The sequence below is a fragment of the Pocillopora verrucosa genome, chromosome 4, assembly GCF_036669915.1.
Source record: "Pocillopora verrucosa isolate sample1 chromosome 4, ASM3666991v2, whole genome shotgun sequence".
Lineage (NCBI taxonomy): Eukaryota > Metazoa > Cnidaria > Anthozoa > Scleractinia > Pocilloporidae > Pocillopora > Pocillopora verrucosa.
This window is the reverse complement of record NC_089315.1, coordinates 20990010-21016252: the sequence shown is the minus strand read 5'-3', so window position 1 is coordinate 21016252 and position 26243 is coordinate 20990010. Positions and strand designations below refer to the sequence as shown.

At 35.9% G+C, this 26243-nt stretch overlaps 3 protein-coding genes across 4 annotated transcripts in view; 1 reads left to right on the top strand and 2 right to left on the bottom strand.

Annotated features, from left to right (window-relative positions):
• Positions 1-546: 546 nt before the first annotated feature.
• LOC131773173 (peptidyl-glycine alpha-amidating monooxygenase B-like) lies at positions 547-15006 on the bottom strand. The gene is made up of 20 exons (XM_059089166.2): positions 14717-15006; positions 12313-12367; positions 10858-10945; positions 9742-9827; positions 9207-9290; positions 8604-8652; positions 8161-8228; positions 7531-7614; positions 7087-7163; positions 6282-6332; positions 6136-6194; positions 5186-5809; positions 4334-4453; positions 3950-4022; positions 3690-3835; positions 3221-3303; positions 2920-3114; positions 2701-2831; positions 2478-2586; positions 547-2308 (listed from the first exon to the last, which is right to left on the bottom strand). The coding sequence occupies exons 1-20, from the start codon at positions 14873-14875 to the stop codon at positions 1683-1685; spliced, it is 2967 nt and encodes a 988-aa protein (XP_058945149.2). The 5' UTR covers positions 14876-15006; the 3' UTR covers positions 547-1682.
• Positions 15007-17479: 2473 nt separating this feature from the next.
• On the bottom strand, positions 17480-25125 carry LOC131773174 (protein FAM219A-like). Its single transcript, XM_059089167.2, has 7 exons — positions 24886-25125; positions 24620-24686; positions 24141-24204; positions 23906-23986; positions 23373-23439; positions 22596-22639; positions 17480-19078 (listed from the first exon to the last, which is right to left on the bottom strand). Exons 1-7 carry the CDS (start codon positions 24943-24945, stop codon positions 18967-18969), a joined length of 495 nt encoding a protein of 164 aa, XP_058945150.2. The 5' UTR covers positions 24946-25125; the 3' UTR covers positions 17480-18966.
• Positions 25126-26157: 1032 nt separating this feature from the next.
• LOC131773180 (uncharacterized) overlaps positions 26158-26243 on the top strand; it is a 9180-nt gene continuing 9094 nt past the window's right edge. For both annotated transcript variants that reach the window (XR_010717264.1, XM_059089168.2), the window contains exon 1: positions 26158-26243. This exon is cut by the window's right edge and continues 7 nt beyond it. The gene's annotated coding sequence lies outside the window, so the exon portion shown is untranslated.

The following is a 26243-nucleotide window of genomic DNA, read 5'->3' as shown; positions in this document are numbered from 1 at the left end:
GAGATGAGATATTCAAATAAAGAATACCAAAAACTAACAAAGATTTTTTTTTCCTAGATCTGTATGATCTAAAATAACAAATTATTTTAGATAGACTTTAGATAATTATTTGAAGATGTCTCATTACAATTTTTCAGTTATCAAGATTATTCATGTTTTTTCCATATATTCTTTCATAAAGTTGGTGTGATATCACATAGAACTCAATACAATGAAGAAGCAGGTGTAGAAGAAAAGAGGCACCATATTTCACTGTGGAAAGGTTCAAGACAAGATACACTTCTTCGTAATTACTTGAAATTTCACTTTTCCCCGATTTCTTTCAGAGATAATACTTCCCTGACTCAAAGTGAAATTTCCTAACTTTTCCCTGACCTTGAAGGACTTTTTTTTAACCTGTTCTGTGGCAAACATACCTATCGACCAACGAGAGTATGCTTGGTACGCAAAATATTTAATAAAAGGAATGTGTACCTGGTCTCATGCGGATAGACATGCAAAGGGAGCTTTTCTAAATTACCACTTAGAGAAGAGTTAGCTAAGATATAAATTTGCATAATCTTTTATTAAAAAAAAAATACATATCTACATGTATGATACTTTAAAACCTTTCTTTCCAGGTTAAGGCGAGTTAACAAGGTACAAGGACACCTTCGAAAATCTTGCAATAAAAGTAAGCAATACCATAAATGTTCCTAAGCTCGCGTTTCCAAGTTATCGATTGTTTGTTCTCTTAATTTTGAATTATTCTGACCCTTTTAATGCAGTTTTCATGAAATCCATCGCATGCATCAAATAGCAACCATGGCTTAGGACCTTTTTTACACGAACCTGGGTTGAATCATAATAAAGAGTCGGTTGAATGTGAACCTATGACACAAGCGCGGGCTGCCAATCTGCACCAGAATATGGTTTGATGGAAACTAACCCGCCTCAACCTTTATACCAACGAAAAACCTCATGACATGGACTTCAAGGGAGAGACAAAAAGGTCAGGTGTAACCGAATAATGGTAAGTCATGATGTAGAAATAACAACAGAGACGAAACAGAAATGGGTGTTTGGTTTTAAGTGTCTACTAAGATGGCGTTTGAGCCAATATCTACAACAAAATATTAGGACATTTCTTCAACCCCACAAACCGGCTCATCCCAGGTTTCGACAGAGGGCCGGCTCGGCCCGAGGTCTTACTCAAAACAAAATATTTGGCTGCTGAAGGGTTACCCTTCGTGGTGATGCAATCCGGGTTAAGTAACTAGCCTGATCGTGTAAAGAGACTCTAATACAACAATACTAAATCACCAAAAAGCAATTAAAAAATTATGTATTACCAAACACAAGGGGATTGTGCTCATTTCTTAGGAAGTCATTTCAATGAAGATTTTTTAGATCATAAGCACACATAAGTTGTACTATCTAGAGGCCACATATGAACCATCCTTACAGATAATAATTTACTGGACCATTGTGGACTGGGTATTAGTCTATTGCACGGATCAGAGTCAAGAATAGCGGTAGAGTGGTCTCACTGATAATTTTTGTGCTTGTTTCTCTCCCATAAACGTGTAAATTTTTAAAAATATTCCGTTATGCCTAATTATCATGATCATTTTGGTAACAAAGTCTTTCACTAGCAGTCAAAAACTCCTCGTTCGCTCAGTTCAGAGCTATCTTCTTCAGATTCAGACCCCATCACTATCAGAATCACTGTAAAAGTCCTGCAAAGTAACTCGGTTGAATTTGTACTTTTGCCTGTCAAAGCAGTTCATGTAAGACCACCATCCCCTTGTCCTACCCACTGAAAAATCTTTCCGGCCTCCATGGAAATCGCTCATTTGGTTGCGCTTGTCTCGGCGGTAGGCACGCACGCGTAGGGTTATACTGATAAGGAGCAGAAATACAATAGGAACTGCTAGGACTGACAGGATGATGAGAGCGGGAATGATACCAGCAGTTATGTCAACATTGCTGTCACTGCTCGAAGTGTCGTCTTGCGGTCCACTAGCAGAATTGTTTTTCACAGTAACTGTTTCAGTTGGGTTTGGACTGGACTGCCCAATGGTACCAGTACTTGAAACAGAGGGAAGTGAAGGGTCCTTTCCGTATTTCTTTAGTTGATCTGGATCGGCAGACGCTCGGTGAGTTGACTTGCCTTTTGGGGACGTATTTTCACTCTCTCCCTGCTGAGGATTAAATTCGTCTATACTTTTCCCTGGAATAGAGTGACTACCTTGACTGACCACACGATCACCTGTTTTAGCGGGTTCAATATTCAATGGAGTAGTTGAAGTCTTGTTACTGAAAGAATCTTAAATAAACATCAAATAAGGGCATTTAGCAAAATAAATGCATGTGGACGCGTGCAGACGTGCATACAAAGCAAGACTGTCCAAAAACGCGTCCTTTAGTTTAGAACTTTCCAAATACGTCAAAGTAAACGTCTGAGCATAAACCATAAATATTAAACAAATACCAACCGACTTGACGTTTTGACGATAGTTTCAAAATTCTACTGGGACTAATCTCTACCACATAGACATCACTTCCATCGACAGAGGATGCCACATCATGAGGATAGACTAAGGCCTACACCAAATAAGAAAAATAACCTCAGTTAAATACTTATTGTCTCAAAAGGAAGGAGAGATAATAAAAATGGGACTGGCCTCTCTGGCCTCAAACAAGATGAACAGCGATTACCTGTTCTTCGTCAGAAGGCCATGTCTGTAATATGACTTTGTCAGCGACTCTGATTGTGAATCCCTGAACCGGAACATTTTGGACTCCTTTTATCTGACTTCGTCCACTGACAACGTGTAGGACTCCACCCTCTGAAACAAAAGATTATCTTCGTGAACTTACCGAAAGAAACCATCAGGAGAAACTGACTTTCTTGGACAAAGAAACAAAAACACGTACGTTTACTGACGCTGTAATCCACGGCAAAAACCTTTCCCCCAAACTCTGGCAGAATTATTTCATCGACAAAGGTCCCAGAGATAGAGCTAATCGATTGAACACGGCCATTCTCCCTATCGGCAACATACAGCGTGTGACTTGACTGATCCAAGGAGAGACTGTGTGGGATTGATAATGAACCTAGGGCAGGAAGACCTTACCAACATAAAAACAAAAACAGTGCATAGTCCATTAGGAAAGAGCTAATGGATCAGAAAAATCGAAGGAAAAACAAAAGGGCGAGACAAGAGACCGATATTACCTGGACCAGAAAGGGACCTTTCCCCCCATGAACTCAACAGCTTTCCATCAGCAGAGAACTTTAGAATACGAGAGTTGCAGTACCTATTACAATGAAAAAGGAAACAAACACTCAAATAATAAAACAAGTAAAAGAAATAAAAATATTAAGAACTAAAACTTTCACAAAATATGCGTAAAAAGTGAGATAGAGGTTTATTGTAATACAACGTGCAACGCTATCTCTAGCTTAAAAGCGGGATTATATCAAGGAACCCATTAGCAGACATGATTTTTTAAAGATTCTTCAACTCATAGACCTTGTGTGTAGGTATGGTCTGCCGCGAGTACAAGGTTTTTCCCCTTCTTTTTTCAGCCGGCATGCATCTTTAAAGTTATTGTACCCAAAAACTTTAACCGAGGTATTCTATGAATGAAATATAACAGAATAGTGAAGTGTAATAAAGGCAATTTAAGATATGCCAGCGTACCCATCTGCAACAAAGAACTCTCCATTTCTGTCCACAGCCACAGAGGTAGGTTGGCAGAATCTGGATCTATCAGAGCCTGGTACCAATTTGTCCCCCAACGACAACATGAGCTTAGTACTCCTTCCAAGAGGCGAAAACTTGAAAACCTATAGCAACAGAAGTGTTGTTATCAACTCGATTTTCTATGGCTAGCCTTTCTTAAAACCAATTACTGTTGTCGAGTTAGGACACTGCGGTACGTAACACACAACTTTACAAACCTGATGACTTCCTACATCGGTCAGCCACAGATTATCTTCATGGTCAACTGTCAAACCATGAGGTAAGAAAAACCTGCGGTAGCATAATGAACGCGAAACGAGATTCAAACAGTACATCTCAATGCCGTTAAAACAAGACGTGGTTACTTAAAAATTTGCAATGTAGAATGTTCAAGAGAGTTCTCAGAGTCGCATTCCTCATCATTATCATGCAAAGCTAAAAAAGGCTTCACATTATGTACAACAAAAACCAATTATTTCAAGTCTTCTTTAAAAACAGCCAGGTTTTCCAAATCGCACCTATCAAAGGGGTTTCAGGTCAACGTTCTATACTAAACTCTGTTTTCATTATGGGTTAAAAGTTTTAGCAGTTTGTTTACTTACATGTCTTTGCCCCAAAATCCCCTTATTTTTCCAGTCAAGGAGTCTATGATCCACACGGTGTGTTCTTTGATGGTACCCTCAATGTCAGCATTTTGAAACACATGAGAAGAGTCAAATGTACTGTGAAATGAGAGTCAAGAAATAAGACCTTAAATGAACAAATCGCTAGCGAGCTAAACCATTGAGAGCGTTATAAATAACAAGCGTCCTCAGTAGTGCTAGGATCGGCACAAAGAAGGAACAGAAAAGAATTCTATTACATCCATTAGTACTGTCCCATGCTCGTGACAAAAAGGACGACATCTTTCTTTTTCACCAATACCAAGGATAAAGTTCACTATCTTTCGTATGCTATTTCCTTACTCAACTTTCGACGTTGTTGATCTTAGCCTTGCAAACGATAATATGAACTTAAATGCGATAATGGCCTCGCCTATTATCGAGTTCTCTGTAGCTCAATAACAGAACATCAGAGCGCGAATCCGAACGTCTGTCAAACACTCGCAACAAAAACGAATAACATCTTACTTATTTCACGATCGTGCTAATTATCAACAATCTCTCATATTCCATGAATGAAAACTACTTTCTATAACTCTATGAAAATGTTCAGTTATTTTATTCTTAACCCTTTAACTCCCAAGATCTCATTAGTAATTCTCCTTACTGTCTACCATACAGTTCTTGTGATGTTAGCGTGGAGAAATTGGTATTGGATCAACCTATAATCCCCTAATTGATATTTTTCTTTATTCTCATCACTTGTCTGCTTAATATTGTGAGGAGAAATTCTGTCTTGGTCACTCGTGAGAGTTAAAGGGTTAATGATCTGGAATTTGTTTGATGACTCACTTTTCATTCCACGTTCTGCTGCCGCGATGAAACACAACAACCTGCCCCGTGGAATCTAGTGAAACTCCTGTTACTTCTCCCAGTTTACTCGTTTCCATTGCAGTGAAGCTTGGCCAATCTAACACCACCCGAAGTTCCTTTTCATCTGTGGACTGAGTTACAGGAAGAACTGGTGTAGATGTTGTGACAGGAATAAGAGACTGACTTTTTTCAAAAGCAGGAAGTTCCTGAGGAGGTTTAGTGCCGACTTGTGCTTCTGCTTTGGCTGATGGCGATTCCTCCTTAGCAGATCCTAAGTCAGAAATATCAAATCCTTGACTTTTTCCATGAGTTGGTGAATCAGTTGATACTTTGAGAGAGACAGGCACCAAAGCGGTTTCTTTTTCGGGTGTCTGCTCTGGATTTGTTGTGTTGCGCTCTGCTGAAGTGCTAATCATGGAGACACTACTTTCTCGATCCTTCAAATCTTTTGAACCTGTTAAAGGTGTATCAGAGTCGGGAGGGAAATTCTTAAAAACATTTGGATGGTTTTGCTGCCCACAGTCTCCACCAGAATACTTCAAACGACCTGCACTGCTGTAGTACATAATATAAAAATTGCACATCTCATCATCGCCGGATGGCCTGAAACATAACAGCAGAAAAGACGTTTAATTCTTCTTTTCAACAGCCTTTTACTCTTATGGCCCTACATTCAACATAATATATTTTTGTAGACCCACTGAGGGAAGCTTGTGACCGTTTAATAACAATTTGTGCGTAAATTTGATAATTACCTATCAGATCAGGGGCTTCTGATACACTACTGTACACTACACCCGTAGTTAGCACCAGAACTTCAAAAGCACTTTTAACTCCTTATTATTCTAACTTTTCTTGTATCTGAGCCCTGTGACGTTCCTAAGCTCAAAGTTGATATTCTCTGTTATACATACAAACACATGGCTTACCCCATGTGAATGACTCTCTGTATGTCATGTCCTTTCGAATCATATGTGCAACGAGCCGCCTGAAAAATCATAATGTAGAACACAACTAATTATTATCCACTAAGGACAACGTAACATTTCACAGACCATAACAAAGCATCACTCACCAACATATCTCCCTCTTTAATCTCAATTGTTGATTCCATTGGATAGAAGGCCTAGAAGGCAATCAGTCATCAAAATTTCAAAATATTACGGCCGGCTATTCAAACAAAGGTTACCCCTTATTTAACAATACCGCGTTCTTAACAACCCTCGATGGACCTTTTCTCTGAATATGTATTTTTGTGCACAGTGTCAAGAGGAACTATAGTCGAACTTCCACCAATGACCATTGCTGGCCATGATTTGCCATTACTGCGTTTGGAAACCCATCATAATCACAGTGAAATTTGTAGAGTTGATTAGGAGATTACCAAAATGTAATGACTGTAAAACACTGAAAAACTACAAGTAACTCCGTGCCAAGTACGAATTGCGTTTGGTGGAAAGATCAGGCCCAATGGTATCTTAATAACAACTAAATTTGGAGTTTTCTTGAAACATGGACCTTGTTATGTTGAGGACAAAAGCACATGGAAATAATGGCCCTCTATTAATAAGCATCCGTCCATGACTCAATTCAGAAATGGGCTTTCAACATGTCAAGTTTTATACTAACAATGTCCACTTGCTACTAAAATACTAGTTCCAAACAAGCAAAAAGAAGAACAAAATTAGTTTTTGTTAAAATGTATCAGATGAGAAGGCTGCAAATTTCATTTATCAGTTGTGTAGAATGGGAAAGAACTCATAGCATGTAAGACTTCCTTTGATGGAATTAAGTGTGCAGATGTGCACAGGCCATGCAAGTGTTCACCAAAAGAAATATGACAGAATATAACCAACAAACAAACAAACAACATTATTCACCTGTGGAGCCTGAGGGTTTCCCTTTCCTAGCAAAGTCCACACACCATTGCGAATCCTGTAACCAGTTATCACTTTTGCTAAAACAGATGAAAAGCATATAAGAACCTTTCATAAGTGAAAACATACAATGAGAGTTTTATGAAGGTTGCATCTTTCTAGGCCTACATTAAAAGTTTCAGGTAATTAACCGTGCAACTACTTTAGGCTCATAAATTGTGAGTGTATTTCTTCTAAGAGTTAAATGAATCTAGCTGTTACACCTACAGTTTATGGCAAAGAGATGAGAGATTAGTAGGCGTAATTCACAATCAAATGGTCGCAAACATGATTTTGATAGCTTTTTTTTCTTCTCCCTAAAATCTAAATTCTACATTAAACTCAACAATTCCTGGAGGCAATACTAGTATGTTACGTCTTTTCAATAGCTCTTAACCTTTCACATACCAAGTTTATGAGCATGAGTGCGAAATGCAAAAGCAAACATTGGCTCAGGTTCATTGTATGTACAACCCACATCAACATGCATGCCTGAAAAATAAAGTATAAATATTGTAAATTTTCCTTCCATCATGAGTGAAAAATAATAGTGCTAGGCTGCAAATATTTGTACACTCCCATGTCAATGTTTCAAACAAACAAAATTAAAAATATAGCTTCTAGATTCATTTGACTTCAAACAAAGTGTACACTCCCATATCAATGTTTCAAACAAACAAAATTAAAAATATAGCTTCTAGATTCATTTGACTTCAAACAAAGTGCAAGTTTGAGGGGTTGAGATAGATAATCTGAGCAGGAGCAAAGCTACTAAACATGAAGGTGGGACATAAGAAAGATTGTATACCACATCCTGTCTAGGACACTTTGTAGTTCAAACAGTACTCCTGTATCAGTTTAAGGCCTTCATCTGTCACCAAAATTACCAGTATGTGATTGTCTAATACAATTCTACTTGGTGGAGGAACAAGGGGAGAAATTGGCTCTGAAACAATACAAGCATTTGGCATGGCAGGCACAAGTGTAGCTGCTGGTGTACCTGTAGGTGTCAACAAGTTGAGAACCACATAAACCAACCTGATGTTTCTGGAGGAATGGAGCCCCTGCCTGCCCAAAGAAGATATATTCCTGCTTCATACGGAAGTCTACAACAGAAAATGATAAAGCAAAACATAATGTATAAGTTTTTTATCAATTTTGATGCTGTAAAACCCTGAACACTGATATTTATTTCATTCTATAGTTGTTAATCTTGTTTATATCTTTATTTCAAACGAATAAGACAGTATACAATAAGTAAATAGTAGAAAATCATACATGTGACTACAGAATCATAAATGTGGCTGGATGTTTTATCTTTGCATTTCCATTGAAAGAACAAGTTCTATGTGCTTTAACACAATCAATGCAAACAGTACAAAAATCTGATTTGTAATGATTTACTTCTAAAATCGTACAGAACTATATTCTTAATTGAATGCAGAACATTTACAAATATTCATAACTGAACTTGTACTAACTGGTGTTGACTGGTGTGAAGGGTAAATCCAGAGAAGTCTTTGGCTCCCCCTAAGTGGTAAAACATTTTTCTAAGAGCCTTCAATAAACTTCCCTTAAACCTAACATAAGTGATCATCAATATCAAATGTGTTTCATGATCTCAAGTGCAATACTTGAATCTGGGTAAGATTATCTATAGTCATCATATTATTTTCAGCCTTTCAAAAGTTAGAAGAAATCAGTATATATCATTCTTTCCAATGGATGAATAGAAATACATGCAAAAGAGAGTTTATATGACATCTCTTTAAGCAGCTTGTCCTAATAGACAAGGCTCAGTGAAATGAACATGCATCACATTCATTCATGATTACATGTACATGTCATTTTACATTCAGTCAGTACTCTGGTGTTCCACTATTGATAAACTTATTGCCAAAAGTACATTTTACATTTAGTAAATTGACAGAATGGGGTTCATATCATGTTTAACAGATTATTCCCACATCAACATTTCTTACACACTGTACATACAGTCCCACCAAAATTACTTAAAATAAATGCTATATGGCTGTATTCTTCATATTAGTGTGGAACGGAGTATATAGCTGTGGTTAGGTTACCTTTGAAAGGAGTTGCAGATGCATAGTGCACTTGTAACACAAGATATTTGATTCCCGAATCTCCTCCAACACCAATTCCAACATCTATAGTTAAATATGAGCAATAATGATTATTGGATACAATAATTACATTTATCTCTCAGCAATATTATTTTTCAGTGTAGTGCTTTAGTCATATATTTCATTGGTTACTGTTTTGAATCTCTCTCTTCTTGTGTAACTCTATAATTGTAGATTGCTTAAAATAAACTTGATTTTCAAAGTGGTTGGTATCTCCAAGAAACAATGCTTTTGTTATATTTTTGAGTTGCAGGTTCAGTTTTAAGTTTGAAAACCACAAGCTCATTTAGTTCTGGTACAAACTCATTCACCACTACTCACTACTTAGAGGGGCTACATCTTTCATCTGATTCTATAATAAAGCAAATGTGAATAATGCTTCATGGATGTAATTGATTCACTTAAAAATCCCCAAAGGTTCCCAACACATTCTGTTAATTCATTTGCTACCATCTGTGTACAATGTACTGCTAACCTTTGGGTAAGTTTCTAGAGGGTGCATCCTTTGCCCAAGCATAAAGAATGTTCTGTTCACCATTACAGGGTCCCCTTTGACAATTCCTGGCATGAAATGTACAAATACTGTTCAAACATTTGAATTTTCCAACTAGTGTGGGATGAGATGAGTGTTAATCACTGATTGCATGCTAAATAGTATTTTTGGCATTCAACTACATGTATACCCACTATATTGATTTTTTGACACATGTATACTAATGTATATGTGATAGTATAGGTAGTTTTAGAAATAAATTGTTCTTTGAGGTAGATCCTTTCCAAACTGTCAAAGGATTTTTCTAATTGTTTAGGAAATTATTTTCTCCTACAGAATCTGAGAGTTCATCAAACATTCAAAGGCTGCAACAAGTAAGTGCACATTAGGTTAGAGCAACAGCCTACTTTAACCTGTTACCTTGTAATAACACTAAGTTATAAATGACTGGAATACATGTATGCAGTCTAACTATTTGTCACAATGTTTGAGAATGATATACTTTACATTAATAACCTGCAAGAGATCCCTTGAAAACATTGTATGATTACTGTTGTAAACAATTACTACCAGTAACTTTCATTATTATCCAACTGCACAAAGTGGAGTACAAATAAAGTGCAAATAGTTGTGTGGACAGTTAGTTATTTTGCTATGTAAAAAAACCTGTTTAACCAGTTGGCTACGCATGCTATGCTTCTCTATCTGCTTTGCTTTTCCAGCCTTATGAAAAATGAGCAGGAATACTTTGCAAAAAAAAAAAGCACTTGGATAATAAATAACTCATTAAATGTTTTGGTGCGTAGTATTAATGAGTATTTTTACTAGTTGTTTGTATTTTGACTTGCCCTATGGGCTCATCAAAATACTTGGCAATACTACACACTAAAACGTGCATTAAGATAGATGTAACTTGATTTTATTATCATTAAGACTGCATTTCTGTTGTTCCCCTTTGGGAGGCCATTCTGAGAGTAAGTCCACCAGTCTTTGATCAAGGGAGACTATGGCCAAATATGATGCAATCCTGGACCAACTGAAGTACATACATACACCTCCATAATCACCTGATCAATCACCGACATTAATCAAACTCACCAGCTAGAAAGTTGGGCTCCTGGTGACCTACAACCATACAGCAACATGTGATGTGCTGTCTGCTGAGTTGCATTTGGTTCTAATCGAACTAAAAAACAGTGACAAAAGACCATGATTATTGTTTTATCAGTTCATTCAATTAATCCAATGACAAGTGATTCAATTGATTGAATTCAGTTAATTGAATCTTGTCATAGACTTTATTATATCTCTGAGTTACTTGTACACTATGATTGGTCAATTTAGTGGGCCTAATTTCTCTGTGCGGCATGCTAAAACTCAGTTAGTAAGAGGTGTATGTAGACATGTGAAGTAAGGAATATCAATAATAATAATAACAAAAACAAAATGTGCAAACAAAATTTTTAAGTTGAACTACAACTCTAGGCATGTTCATGTAAAAAAAATGAAACTAGAAGAGCAGGAAAAATGGTAATGAAATTAACTTCATTTCATCTGCTCATTGAAAATCAAATAAAGCCATGATCTTCACAGGTGAGCTGCCATTTTAGCAATTGCACAAAAAAGCTTGAAAAAATGTCTTATTTGGCACAGGCATTGACCAAACAAATTAAAAGAAAACTGTTTCTAGAGGATATAACAATAACTTGTCTCAACTTTACACTAATATGCTGCTTTCAGAAGCTGAAATGATGATGTTTGTGTCATTTGTATAAGTTGAAATCTATCTGCCTTGTGCATAACATTTTTTTAATGTAAAAAGACAGGCACCTACATACACGTTTATGATCAATCAAATATTTTTGCTCAAGCCTCATTGGTCTAAATGTATCACATAACCAAATATCCCCCAGCTAAAACAGGGGGATATCTCAAGATATCAACCAAATGATATTAAATTTATCTCAAGATAAGAGAGCATTTTATAGCAGTCACAGAAGAAGAGAAATATTTATTTGTTCATAAAGTTGTACCAGAGAACACTCATCCCAAGCACCAAAACTGTTAATAAACATTTTTTTTGCGTGTTGCAAAATATTTTAAGGATAGCACATGCAAAAGCTTCTGTTTTCCACTAAAATATACCCATATATTTGTCCTTGGACATTTTCTGTTCCCTGAAGCTCACAGCTTTCTTTAAGCTTTGCTCTCAGAAAAACCTCAGCAACTTGGAACAGATGATGTTCTCGGACAAATCTGTACATATTCTCTTGCCAAATAGACAACACAATTTATACATGTGTATAAATTGTTTTGTCTCACCCAAACCACACTCTGAATTTTTCAACCTTTGTGGACACTTTTTCTTTTACAAAATAGTGCCTTTAGAACATACAAAGATATATATCTTTTTCCATAATAATACCTTTAGAACATAGCAAAATAAAGGTAATTCTGTAGTTCCAATAAACCCAACAGGTTTTATCCAGTGTGATGTTTGTAGATAAATAATCTTTTAATCTGTACAAAATGTATCTTGGGTATATTACTTACCTATATACTGCTTCAAAGGTGGCAGCTGTAAAGCCGTACAAAGATATGTATCTTTCTGTAAGAGATAGGGTTACCATATTTAGAAATGTTAAAAGGGTTACTCAGATGTCAGAGAGATCTGTCTTACAAAGGAAATACTGAAATACTAAGTTTTCCCTTTATATAACAGAGTAAATGAGAGTTTTCAAGGTGGTTTCATGTGATTTATCACAAAACACATTTCAATGTCAATATTGCAGATCCCAAAAACCAAGAATGAACTAGTGGATATTCTAACGTAGTATAATGTAAATCGACTGATTTAGCAGATACATTTTCTTGTAGAACTTTCTTTCAATTACCTTATGAGACATGCAATAAATGGAAGGAGGACCTGATCAGCTTTTTGCTTCAGCTACCACTTTTCACCAAACCAAGAATGGTAGCCCAAGAGGGAAGTTTACTGTATTTTATTGGTTAACATAACACATAAAGAGGTCACATCAGACAGAAGAGTGCCACAACAGTATATTAACTAAACAAAAAAATAAAGGCTGTTAAAAAAAACAGATTTGAGATTGCTAACACATATATTTTATAGCTCTTGCAAATATTGACCAAAGAACCCTCCTTCAACTCTACATGTAATCAATGAATCACCTCTAGCTATAGCAAAGAAAACAGGAGATGACAAGGGACAACCTGGCCAACTAGAGAGCAACATCTTGATACAACACCAATTTGAAAGTCTCTTAACTTATTTATAAGGAAACATATAACAGTTTTGTAGGAGAGAACTGCAATCCCTTTCCTAAACCTTGCATTCTCACAACTTCACCTGTCCTCCGAAAAACACAAGCATGAATTCTTTTGTAACAGATTTCACCACCAAATGTACAAAAGTTTTACCCTTAGTACCTTAAACATTTGATGAACATTTGAAATGACATGGGCCTCCAACTAAATTTTTGCAGTTCATTTTCAATATACTCTTTGCCTCAATAACTCAAAAGATGCTATAACCCACCAAAAACATCAAACCAAGGTGCTACATGTAGCGGCATGTAATCTTAAAACTCAGTGCCTAACAAAGACCAGCAGTATAGGAGTGACTGGGAGTCAAACTGCCACCATTTATCACATAAAATGAAAGCTAAGTTGTAGTAAAACAGTCAAGTTACTTAACCTGAAGAAGGTATTTTGAAGTGAATTTGAAATGCATTTCGAGCAATTTCAGCCCTAATCAAAACTATAACAAAATTCTTGAAGGTGATTGGTTGTCACCAGCCTGATTTGAGCACTAATAGGACAGTGTATGCATCATGCTTGTAATTGGACAGTGTAATAGGACAGTTAAAGGGACAGTTAACTAGTCATGCCTATGTAAGTGGAGAATAGAATGCGTCATGAGCGGGCGCTGTTGTCTCACATTTAGCTGAGTGTAACTGTTGATAATTTTATGAATATATACAATTGATGTCAGTAGTTTCTTTCAAATTTTGTCATTAATTTTTATTAATTGGTAGCAGGACTTTTTGTCGTCCAATTTTGTCAATAATCATACTCAAGATTAACAAATCAGACTCCCTCTTTGTGATCGTCCAATTTTGTTAATCACTCGTATGGTTACAGACTGAATTGGACTCCACTCGGTCCTATTACCATTATATGTTAACTCATTGATCGTTACCACAGCATTGAGGTAATTTAACAGCAAAAATTTACTTTCACGAAATCACCAGTGGCAATTTGACTCTCAGCAGTGGCGAGTTTGGTGTTGGCAAATTAACTGCATACCCCAGTGGAAACGTTGCGACTAATCCTCCATTTCATTAGACTTTCTATTTGACTAATTCATACTTTCGAACTCACAGAAGTTGACGTTAAAATTCAGATCTAGGTAGTCGACAATGAATCGTATTAGCTCAAATAAATAAACGTATTACAATAACTACAAACCGGAAGAATGGGCTCCAAAGATTTAAGAAAATTGAAAAACTGAAAAAGCAATGGAACATTTTCAGTGTGAAATAGAGTTTTATAAAACATTTCAGAAGCTTAAAGCGACATCGGACATTCTTGATCCCGGGTTCTATAATTTTACAGTTGACATACAAGCTTTCATGCATACCAAATTACGTACTGGACAGAGTAAAGGTTAAAGTAAAGTGATCCTTCGTTTCCAAACTTTTTTATTATTAGTACGCAATTTTAAGTTTTCAATGCAACCCAAAACAAAGTAATCATCGTATTACTTAGCAAAATACCGTTTCAAGAAGAGGAAATGAGAAAAGTACGAGGCTATCCTCTCGGTAGCGATGGTGCCACTGATGCTTAACGAAAAGCTGTAAGTCAAAATTACAACCTATTTAACGTAAAGTAAAATCAGTTCAGTTACACATCTTGTAAATCAGAAGAACGTTACCTTTAGTGGACGAGTGCCTGGCATCTTAATATTTATAGTTCCTTCATACTTGACGGAACCTTCGGACACAGCTTTTACTTCATTGCTGCACAACACTTCGTTTAGGCACACCACAGAATACAAAATGGCCAAGATCTTACTCTTGTGAAAGCAAGCCATGACGAAAACCTTTCTGAATCAATGACACCATATATCAAGTAATGAAGGTGAACAAAATTACGTTAACATATCATGACGTATCTGACTGAGGAAGACCACAGATCGATTCCCTCACTTTGAGCTAAGTTATGCTAATGCAAGCTAATACATACGTCAATACTTGCATATTGAATTTTTTCCCATAGTTCCCATCAAGCGTAATCAAATGAGTGAGAATTTAACAAAGTCATCACTTTCACACAGGTCAGAGAGCCTCCGGGGAAATCAACTTTCCCTTATCATTGAAATAGCCATCGCCGGTCCTTTCTTTCTACAAGCTTTCGATGAATATGGAACAAAACGATGATTTTGAGGAGTACAACTACGACGACAGCCTTCATTCAACCGGTCATTCACGCAAAGGGAAAACGAAGAAGGAGGCGGGACAAAATAAGAATCCAGTTGAACATGGCCGAGGTTACGCTGAAAGAAATGTTGTGGATAACATTCAGCATGGAGAACAGAAAAGGAAGGAGGCACCACAAAAACTTCCGAAAGGAAAATAATGAAAGTATTTTATAAGATTTCACTGGATGAAAAGTTTGGTCTAAAGATGAAAATATTGGATAATTTTACGGATGTTCTACTCGATAACGATTTGTAGACGATAAACGGTCTCAGTATTAGTTAAAACAGCTAACGAAAAACTCGATGGAGTGAAAAGTTGTGGATTGTGCTCAAGCAGTGCATTTTCGACAGAGAGGGAAAGAAACTGATAGCTCAGAGAAAACGCTCAATTGTCTATGATGGATAGGCCTCCGTAATTTTTTTTCCTTGAACTAGTCTGGGTTTATATTAGCGACCTTGAACGTAGTCATAACTGTGAGTCTGTTTAATCTGTATGTATTTTAGATGGTATATTTTGACTATGAAATTCATGCATATTGATCTATGACATGATAATATTCATAATAATAGTAATGATATAAATAATAATGATAATTAATAACCTATGTAGGGTAGGTATCAATTGGGGTTTTTCCATCTGCACTTTACAACGGGCCCCACTGTGGTGATAATTGACTCACCAACTACAACTTGAATAGAGCAATTATCAATTGAGTGTCCTTAGTAATCAAGGATTATATTAGTTTTACTTTTCTGCACTCTGTGATTTGTCTTGAAAACTAGTGCCATCCTCTCAACAATTTTTGCTTCCTATTTTCCTGCATTTTGAGCGGTTTACTTACACTTAACTGTAATTCTTAATGGTTTGTTGCGATATTTTCCTTTCCTCTGATTGGCTGTTGTGATTACTTTGGCTTTAAATTTATGACACCTGATTGAAATATGTTCTGTTAGCATTACCTTGGTTACCATCCAAATTAGTTACTATAAGGCTGGAGGTGTTGACAAATTCAAAATCTTGAGACATTTTTGGTGCTATCAAACAGAAAAATAACTAGGAAGGAAGTTGCAAAGTCACTTCACTGCAGGAAAGCCAATCATGTGGATTGCAAGAAAAAGGTACTTGCCATTTTACATTTCGTTGCACCCCTTCATGATTCGGTTGGAAATGGAAAAATCTTTTTTTCAGAGGCTACAATAGGAAGCTCCTTGCCAGTGTTTTGCCATACTTTTGAACCTTGCTTAGGGCAGTTTTGTTGGAAGCTTACTCCTGATCATTGGAAGATGTTGCTTTGGCCATGAATTTTGAAAGGAGTCAATCTTAATCTTTCCTGAACAACAACATTGATGTGATGTGGTTATCATAGGTGACATTGAAGCAAGACTACATTTCTTTTTCAAATTTAGAAGATCAGTGCGAAGACCAGGAAAGCATTTGTACTCTTTGCATTTCTTGCTAATATTGACTAGACATTGTACTCTGGAAACTTTCTCTTATAACTATTGTATTTTTACTCTACATGGTGGACAATGTTTTCATTTTTAGAGCAAACTAATCCAGGTTGAGTTAATATAATGAGAAAATCAAATTTAAATCAGCATTATTTGTTAATCCATGAATAAAGCTGAAAGCATTTTTGGCCTTAAGATGACATCTTTCAGTTGGGCATACTTCCAAGTGCCCCCAGCAGGACATCTTACCCATCAGGAGTTTAACTGTAGACCCTCTGATTAGTAGTATGGATGCCCTTTGGACCTGTAGCAGAAAATTCAAATGGTTTGACTACTGTGGAATTCCACTGATTTCAGAAAAGCAACTTAACCTATACCCTTTATGGTTTATTTGTGGGAGTAATTGACCTGGCACAGAAAATTCAAAATTTAACTGTATCAAAAGAATTGTTTAGCCCAAAATGTGCCCAACCTGTTTAGAGAAAACATTATTTGAAGTAGTGCATAGCAGAAGATGTCAGTGAGCCTCTCCAATAGCTCAATGTTCTTCATGAGTTCAGCATTCTGGACTTTGAAAAAAAACCTCACCACAGAGCATAAATCATCAATTTGTCCCTTGTTTAGATTCATTTGGGTAGTTTGGATGTGAATCTATCAAGATAGAAGACAACCAAGGTATTATGACAGCCCAATGATCTGTGGTGAAATAAATCAAATTTCCACAGTTTACCTGATCAAGGTTAGTGAAATATTTTTTTAGCCAAGTTACAGACTATAATTACTATTTATTTCTTGTTTAAGCCTGTTACAAATAACTTTTTAAACTATATTGTATCATTTAAATTGGCTTCCATAACCAGATTACTAAATGATCCAGTTAATTGCATTGGGCAAGCTAAATTGATTGAGTAATTATTAAATTTGTAAGATGGGAACACAGCTTATGTCACTCACCAAAGCTAGTTGCAGTTCTGCACACAGTAACAGCTGAATTAATTTCTTGAATTTGAGACTAAAGTTGCCAGTAGATGACATTAAGTGCATTCTTCCGTTTTTCTTTTTCTCCTATTGCTTTTATCACCATTACTATTTGGTAAAAGTCTCAAGTAAACTCATGAAAATAAATAATTTCTTTTTAAAAACAACAGACAACCCCACATGAGAAATGTTTGCCTTTACTTGGAAAATGTTTCCTAAAAGAGAACTCTACCTAGGATTCCTTATTTGCCATTGTAATAAAATGCATTCTAAAACTGAATGGTTGCTCTATTTTTATATTTTTTGCAATCTGAATATTTTAATTTAATAACTTGAATATATGCTACTGGGAAGTAGGAGGTACATTATAAATCAGTAAAATGTTGTGAAGGTACATGATTGAGTCATGCTGATTAAAATTATTCTTACTTTCAGCAGTAAGTTCATTACCAAGAACATATGAATTTTGTTAATTTAAAACTCCATATTTCACATACAAATAAATAGGTGCTTCATCCTGTTTCAAGTATGATTATTTCCTTACACATAAAATTTTTCATACCCTTGACAATAAATGTCCTTGATGACAAATGTAATTAGATTAGCAATAAAATACAAGGGAATCATTACTGTATGAAACCTTAAATAACACTGAATGGTGTAGAAAAAAAATTTGGGAAACAAAACTACTATTGTAGCAAATATAGGGTTATCTTGCAAACATTGATAAGTTCCATTTGCATATTCAGACTAAGAGAATTTAACTTTAAAAAATCACTTGGGAAAACAAACATTTAGTTTGGAAAGGGAGAACATGTCAATTATTGTTGACCATTTAGTTACAATCTGCTAGAATCACAAAACAAAACAAAAACAAGGGTGAAAGTAACACTTAACAATTACTTAATAAATGACAACTTACAATATTTGAATGCCAAGGCCTAACATGTAATGGTTATATTTAGAATGCTGTACAGCACATATTTGGAAAATGCTATTAAAATAAGTGCTTTGAGATAAGCTGTTCCACCTCAGTGTTAACTTAAGGTTCTCATTTTATTGATAAGTATGATAGGACAGACTAACAACACAGAGACTTGCATTAAATGTGAATCTATAAGAAAGAATGATTCTATATGAATCTCTTGGATGAAGTTAGATAAACAGTGACCCACTTCATGTAAATTCCAAGAAAATTATTGCAGGCTTTTCATTTAACGTCTGAATTTTTCATATGTTTAAAAACGATTTGGTCCTATGAAAGATGTCACTAATCAAGAAATCGTGCAGCCCTGCCATGTGACTGCTCCACAACACTGACATCTGTCATCAACTGGCCGTGGTGGTATAAGATCTAAGTCCTCTTCATCTGATATTTCATCAAGTCTTAGAGGCAATGACAGGAATTCACTTATGTCAGTGGGTTATTTAAAATTAATCAACTTTTAAAAGCACATATTCTGTAAAATATGTGAGAAATAAACAGAGGCTCTCTTATACAAAAATATTTGCCAGGCTATTATAAAAATCCCTCACACTTCATGTAATTTATCACAACACTCTGCTGCCCTTTCAAGATTGAGTTTTTCAGGAAGTTCAATTTTCTCATACAAAAACTGAAAAGGGAGGAGACAGGAAATGTTTATTATTAGGATTATTGGTTAACATCACTAGCCCAAGGGTCACTCACTGATAACTTCTATTTTAATTATTTGAATTTTATTCACTGCCATTGACAACACTCCTTTTCAGGACCACTATCACCCAGATGATTACAATACACTATCAACTAAGCCCTCGGTTGTATGTTGTGAACACAGACAATGGAGATCAGGGCCTTTGAGCACACTACAAACTAGCTACCATAGCTGCTTAAAATGTAGTTCAGTTATCTTGTGCCTGACTTCTTTTTATCACCCAAATAACCAATGACAGTGAAACAACAAGAAATGTTTCTTTTTTTTCCAGCATCCTGAGTTTTCAAGGAAACTTTCCTACACAAAGAAAAACTCAAAAGCCCATTTAAGGGTAACACTGCATGCACCAAGTGGTGAACAAACAGTATCCAGTCAAGTCAGCAATGGTTCAACTCGCCAACGCCAACTTGCCGACATCTAAAATTGGGTAGAGATGTCGGCGAGTTTGTCTTCAATCCAGTACAACTTATTAGAAGTTAAACATTATAGAAAAGTAAAAGCAAGGTAAACATCGCCAATGACCAAAAAAGTTTTAGATGCAAATGAGTTATTGTGTCACAACAACACTGTAAAGACTCATCATGTCAATCGGTCAGATTTTAAAAAAAAAACCTGGCTTTCTAGACAAAATATTTGGTTTAAAAAACAATTCTTTTTATTTCCAACAAAGTCTATAAGGATCTCAAAAACATCGCCAATGACCAAAACAGCTTTATACACGAATGAGTTATTATGTCACAACCAGCATCATTCTAGATTCACGCTTTGGTAGCTCACTAATGAAGGTGTTTATGTTTGGTCCATCTTAATACCGGGCTATGCTGGTGAACGGCCATAAAAATACGATAAGTATCTAACCAGAAGCTGACCAGCACCCAAAGAAGGGCTGATGGGCAATTGCAAAGTAAGTTGTTTGGATTTTGGGAGAAACATGAGAATTGTGAAAAAAAAGCAGCCTGATTATTGAAATCGATGTCTAGATTAAACAGACCATCAAGAGCAGAATTATTGCATGATATACCTAGCTTTCACATGTTCACTTGATCTTTATAATATATATATGTTATTTGCCGGCTGGGAGGTCCGTATGGTGAAAAACTGTGACCGAGGTCTTGAAAATACTGCCGTAGGCCGAGGGCAGCATTTTCAAGACCGAGGTCACAGTTTTTCACCATACAGACCGACCCTTAGCCGGTAAATAACATATTTATTGTTTTTAAACTTGACGAAATTCTTTCCGAAAGAACCCGAATTGATTTATGGACGTAAATACGGCAAGATCTTCCATAAACTGAACAATTTTTGAGTGGGTAAATGGTAGTTAAAATAGAGGTGATGCAAATTTAAGAGAGATGCCTCAGCGAAACATTTTCATTTCCGTAACGATAAAGGTGATTTAAAAGGCTTCCAAACAAACTTTGAAACATTATTTTTACAAGTATCTGTCACAATCTGACACCTGTCAATTAGAGAGCGCACAAGAAAAAAAAAAGCGTAGGAACATTTGAAAACCAACAGAACTTAGTTTGGCAAGGACTGTCACGACAATGTTTTCTTCAAAATCAGTTAATGATCTAACGGAAAGTATTATTCACTCTCATCGACCATTCATTCATGTACGAAGATTTACCTCTGTTCATTAGGTAAACGGCAAGGAAAGTAATTGTGAGTAAATTCAATTTTTTTATTTTGAAGTTGTGAGAGTTTGCTCGTTTGTTTGCTGTAATGGCGTGTTTAACTCTGATCTTTCCTTCACAAAAACTAAATTCGAACGGCACACTCCAACGAGACACAAGGGAATGTAATGCGGCCTTTTCTCAAAAAATTCCTTCAATTTCTGTTGTGCAATTTAAGGTACAAATGTCCAAATTGAACGGAATTCAACGGACTCACCAGGAGCGTATATTTGTTGTAGAACTTAAATTAAAACTTTGCTCGCTCTTTCACTATGAACAAATTGCTCGAGAAAATTCAGATATTAAATGAATGAAAGTTCCGTCGTTCAGTTTAACTGTAACCAAATACCTCACGTTTCAACTTTCTGGGTACTTTTTGTGAACGATTAAAATTAATTGCAGACGGTTTTTAGGCCGCTTGTCAACCAACGTAATGACACTGTTGTTTATACAAATTCATTCTGAAACCAATATTTTTCTGTCAACCAAAGTGATTTGATAGAGAGAAAAGAGAGGATTCATAAGTTATTTATCGGCTTGAGGTAGTGACCAATGTGTTTGCTTAAAAATGCTGCCCAGCCGGAAAACGAGGTATATTTATGAAAAATGACAACGAAAGTTGGGATGTACTCGGCGACTCACGAAAGCGTTACCGTGGCCCGTGGGCAGAGATAGGAAAATACTGACCGGGTAAAGAACCAATCAGATTGCAAGATTCGTTACAGTGCCCTTTAAAAAAAATAATAAATCAAATTATTTCATAAATCAAACATTCACGATGATGAATAAATCATTCTTTAAAGTTAAGAAATCATGTGGATCCGCATGGTCACTATGGTTGTCACACAGTTATTGTGACAACAACACTGTAAAGACTCACCATGTCAATCGGTCAGATTTTTTTAAAGAAAACTTGGCTTTCTAGACAAGATCTTTAGTAAAAAACAATTCTTTTTATTTCCAACAAAGTTTATGAGGATCTCAAGGCGAGTAAAGCAAGGCAAACATTGCCAATGACCAAAAAAGCTTTGGACGCGAACAAGTTATTGTGTGACAACAACACTGTAAAGACTCATCATGTCAATTGGTCAGATTTTTTAAAAATACTTAGCTTTCTAGATAAGATCTTTAGTAAAAACAATTCTTAATATTTCCAACAAAGTTTATAAGGATCTCAAGGTGAATAAAGCAGGGGGCACATCGCCAATGACCAAAAAAGCTTTAGGGGCAAACGAGTTACAACTCATTTGCATCTGAAGCTTTTATAGTCATTGGTAATGTTTACCTTGCTTTATTCACCATGAGATCTATATAAACTTTGTTGGAAGAAAAAAAATGTTTTTTTACCAAAGATCTTTTACTTTTCTATATGTTTAACTTCTAATAAGTTGTACTGGATTGAAGACCAACTTGCCAATGTCTCTACTTGATTTTATACGTCTGCAAGTTGGCATTGGTGACTTGACGGTAATTCAAGCAAACAACACTCATTAACCATTTGTAAAAATGTTTGAAAATGGTGAAACCAACCTGTAACCATCCTTTAGTAATTGTTGGGTACAATCTGAAAGATTCTAAAGCAAACAGGCAATCCTCAGCATAAAAAACAACTACTCATCAAAGTGGGTGAGGCTAGTAATGGATATTTACTAAGCTGCGAGGTAAATATCCACCTCTCGCCACATCCCTTTTGGTGAACAGTTGTTTCAGATTATACTAAAACAGTTATTTTTTTTAATTGCTGATAAAAAATTGATATATTGTATTATCCAAAGGCAATCAACTGGCATTAGCCACATTTCAGATTTATTTTATGTAGAAGAGAACGGTTTTCTATCATATGATTGTCTTTTCCAAAAATTTAAAATTTAAAACTCAGCCTCACATAGTATTATTCCTACTATTCCTCCTTCCTAAAAAAAAAAAAAAAAATGCAAAGTTCTACATGAAAAACTCCTCTCTTTGGGAAATTTATACTTTCCCACAGAGGACAATAGAGAACTATGGTATGTAAAAAGTGACCAGCACAACTGCTGAAAATCTCATACATCACCTATAACCTAACGTCTATTTAAAATTCTACCAGCTCTAATACAGACCCTTCCTTCCCCCTTTTCATAAATTTCCCATAGGAATTTATGGCAGAATTCAAGCAAATTTAGATTTGAGATTCCCCCATGTGTGCCTTTCTAACTGCTTGTTGAGTGTTAATTATGGAATTATGGGTTGTTACTGCCATTACACTTGCTGACTTGGCAAACATTTTAAATCATTTCAGAGCAATATCTACTTGAAGAAAAATCCTACCTTAGAGTTTTGGGTCACAGATACATTTGGTGCCTTACTATATTGAGTCACAGTTATTTCTTCATCACTGTCAAGGGAAAAATATAATTGATTCAAACAGCTTGATGTAAATGTACAAATGAAAAATTCTACAATGCACAAACTTGTACTATTAAAGTCAAAGACTACCTGGTCCAGTTATTGAGAGATACATAATCAAGGAGATTTCCTGACTTAACCTCAATAGCTTTACCTAACCTCACTTCAACTGGTGGATAAGACTCTTGTTCCATTGTTAGAGGGGATTTGAACATTGCATCATATGTAGGCTACAGTGTGATATGCTACCAAACCAAAGAACTCGATTTGCAACTCTTTCAGTGAAAACAATATTTTGTAATGAAATGATTATAATAAAACCTCTACAGAAGCCACTTAGGGGACCAAAGTGAGGATTCTGTTGCAGAAAGTTGGCTATAACTAAAAACATGATATCTGGGACAACTACTCACTTTTCACTTTCACATTTTGAAGTATTCAAATTTTTGTCTAACCTGTCAGATTCTGCTTGGAATAATGGTCTTTCATCAGACTTCATATTATTCTTTAAAGAACCATTTTTTAGCAAGGGTTTCCTGAGATGACAAAATGCATACTTCAATTTAGTGTTAGGGTATGATCATCATTATTCATATTATATTTGTCAATTTTTTATTTATTTATTTAGTTGTTGTTTTAAGTTTTCCAGGAAATAGAATAATAAAATACTATTTAGTGAAACTGTATTACCCATTTTTTAGGAGCGTCCCATTAGAACCATTTAGTGCCTTACGTGACTTTTGAAGCTGTTCTTCTGTAAAGGATAAACAGTTTATTAACGTCATGAAAAAAAAAAGTTTAAGAATTAGACAGCGTCTACATGTTCATTGTGGGCAAGTCTTTCTACATGTATGTGAAAGGATGGGGAGAAGCCACTAACAGCTAAAATGTATTTCAGAAGGGGCATCATTTGAATATTTCAATGGGTAGATGCAACTTCAATCTCATCTTATCACTTAACCAACAGGTGAGAGAGGAAAGCTAAACAAAGGAAAACCAAGTAGGACTAACCAAATGGGAAAGAAATAAACAAGCTAAATAGAGAGGTGTGAATAGTTGATAGGAAACATAGGGTACCTCTACATTCACAAAGGCAACAGGCGATAAATTATCACTGCTGTGAGGATTCTGTGTGCTTATCAGTCAATATTCCACGAGATACTTCTTACCTAGCCTTTTCTGTAGTGGCGATGGCTTTATAAGTCTTGACAGCCGAACATCTTCCTTTGTTATGACCTGAACATAATGTAAATTGATACTTTAGTAAAAAATAACGATTCGCAGTGATAAGAGAAACATTAAGTCAACTCTCCCTGGTCACAAGATCAAATGATAACAAAGGACAAAGTACATAGTCCAGCACAGTTCGAGAACCAGTACGAAAGTGTCGCGAATAGCGTGCGTAAGCTGTTGAACAGCTGTGATTTCCATTTACCTTGGAATCTTTTTCGTCCTCTTCCAATGATAAAGACTCTCCGTAACCTTCTTTGGACATTTAAATAATACTTTACGATTAAATTCGAGTCATATCCGTTGAATAATATCACAATCCTGCTCACACCGGAAACTCTTCTTTCATCTTACTTGAAAGACATCATGGGATTAATATCGAGCCCAGAGTCTTTTCGTCTCACTGTCACCTCGTGCCCAGGGTTTTTCGATCATAGCGGCCAGTTTTGAGATGGCCGCCGGAGAAACTCCGTCATATTACGGTCTAAAAAACAAAATTGCGATTTTCTCACACGAATATTCATTCGAGCAAATCTTTAAAAAAAAAAAAAAGAGGCGGTGCCTGATGGATCTCTTGCTTTCATCAAAGTAACGCTGTATTGGGTCGACGACAAGATGATAAAGACTTGTCTTTATTTGTCACATTTAAAGTTAAATGCGTTTTAAGGCCAAACGAAAGAGTAAAATTCACATGAAAATCAAACTTGGATGCGTTTCTTTTGAAATTTCTGACGAAAACCTTTGACCAATTCACTCGTTGAAGAAAGAAAGTGAAAATATCCTGCGCTTCTCTTTGCATAACTCATGCTAATTTAGTAAATTGCCCAGAATTCTGTGCATACAGAACAGAAGTTCTCGAAATAATGGTCTATTGGATATCTTCGAATGTTTGAATATGGTGGGTTGAATTTATATAATTATACACTCCTCGTTGCTTGACACGGTTTTAATTATCGTACAACGATGAAGGAGTCCTACGATACAAATAACAACCGAACTATACTAAAATACAGTCCTTATAAGCTCACAATAAAAACGATGCATATTCCTAGAGATGGTATGCGATGTAGGATGGCTAACTTACAATAATAAAGCGGTAAGTAGAGTTCCGATCCAACGTAGATAGAGAAATACACATTTCCTCGAACGTAACAAGAACGTAAACACAAAATGACTAACTCCCTCGAGCCGGTCAGCGGTTATGATAGTTCCTAGGCCCTAGCGGCCAGGTCAAGTCTAGTCTAAATATCATTCTTCTTGGTGCCGTTCCGGATGCCACCGATGCCTCCATTGTTTATTACAGCTGTAAAAGATATATGTGCCATAAAAACTTTTGAAAAATTGCTTAGCATTTTATTCAGCGAAGTATACTGTTGATATTTCGGCATTACAACGCTATTGTTTTCCGCAACTATAACTGATATGTCTCTATATGAAGTATTAAATTTGTTTGATCGCTGACCACTCGTATTTTGATCTTTCTTCTTCCCCCAATCATCGCCCGTGATGTAGTGACTCCTCCTTCTTTTTCTTTCCCTTTTAATCTTCAACGGTAACAAAAAT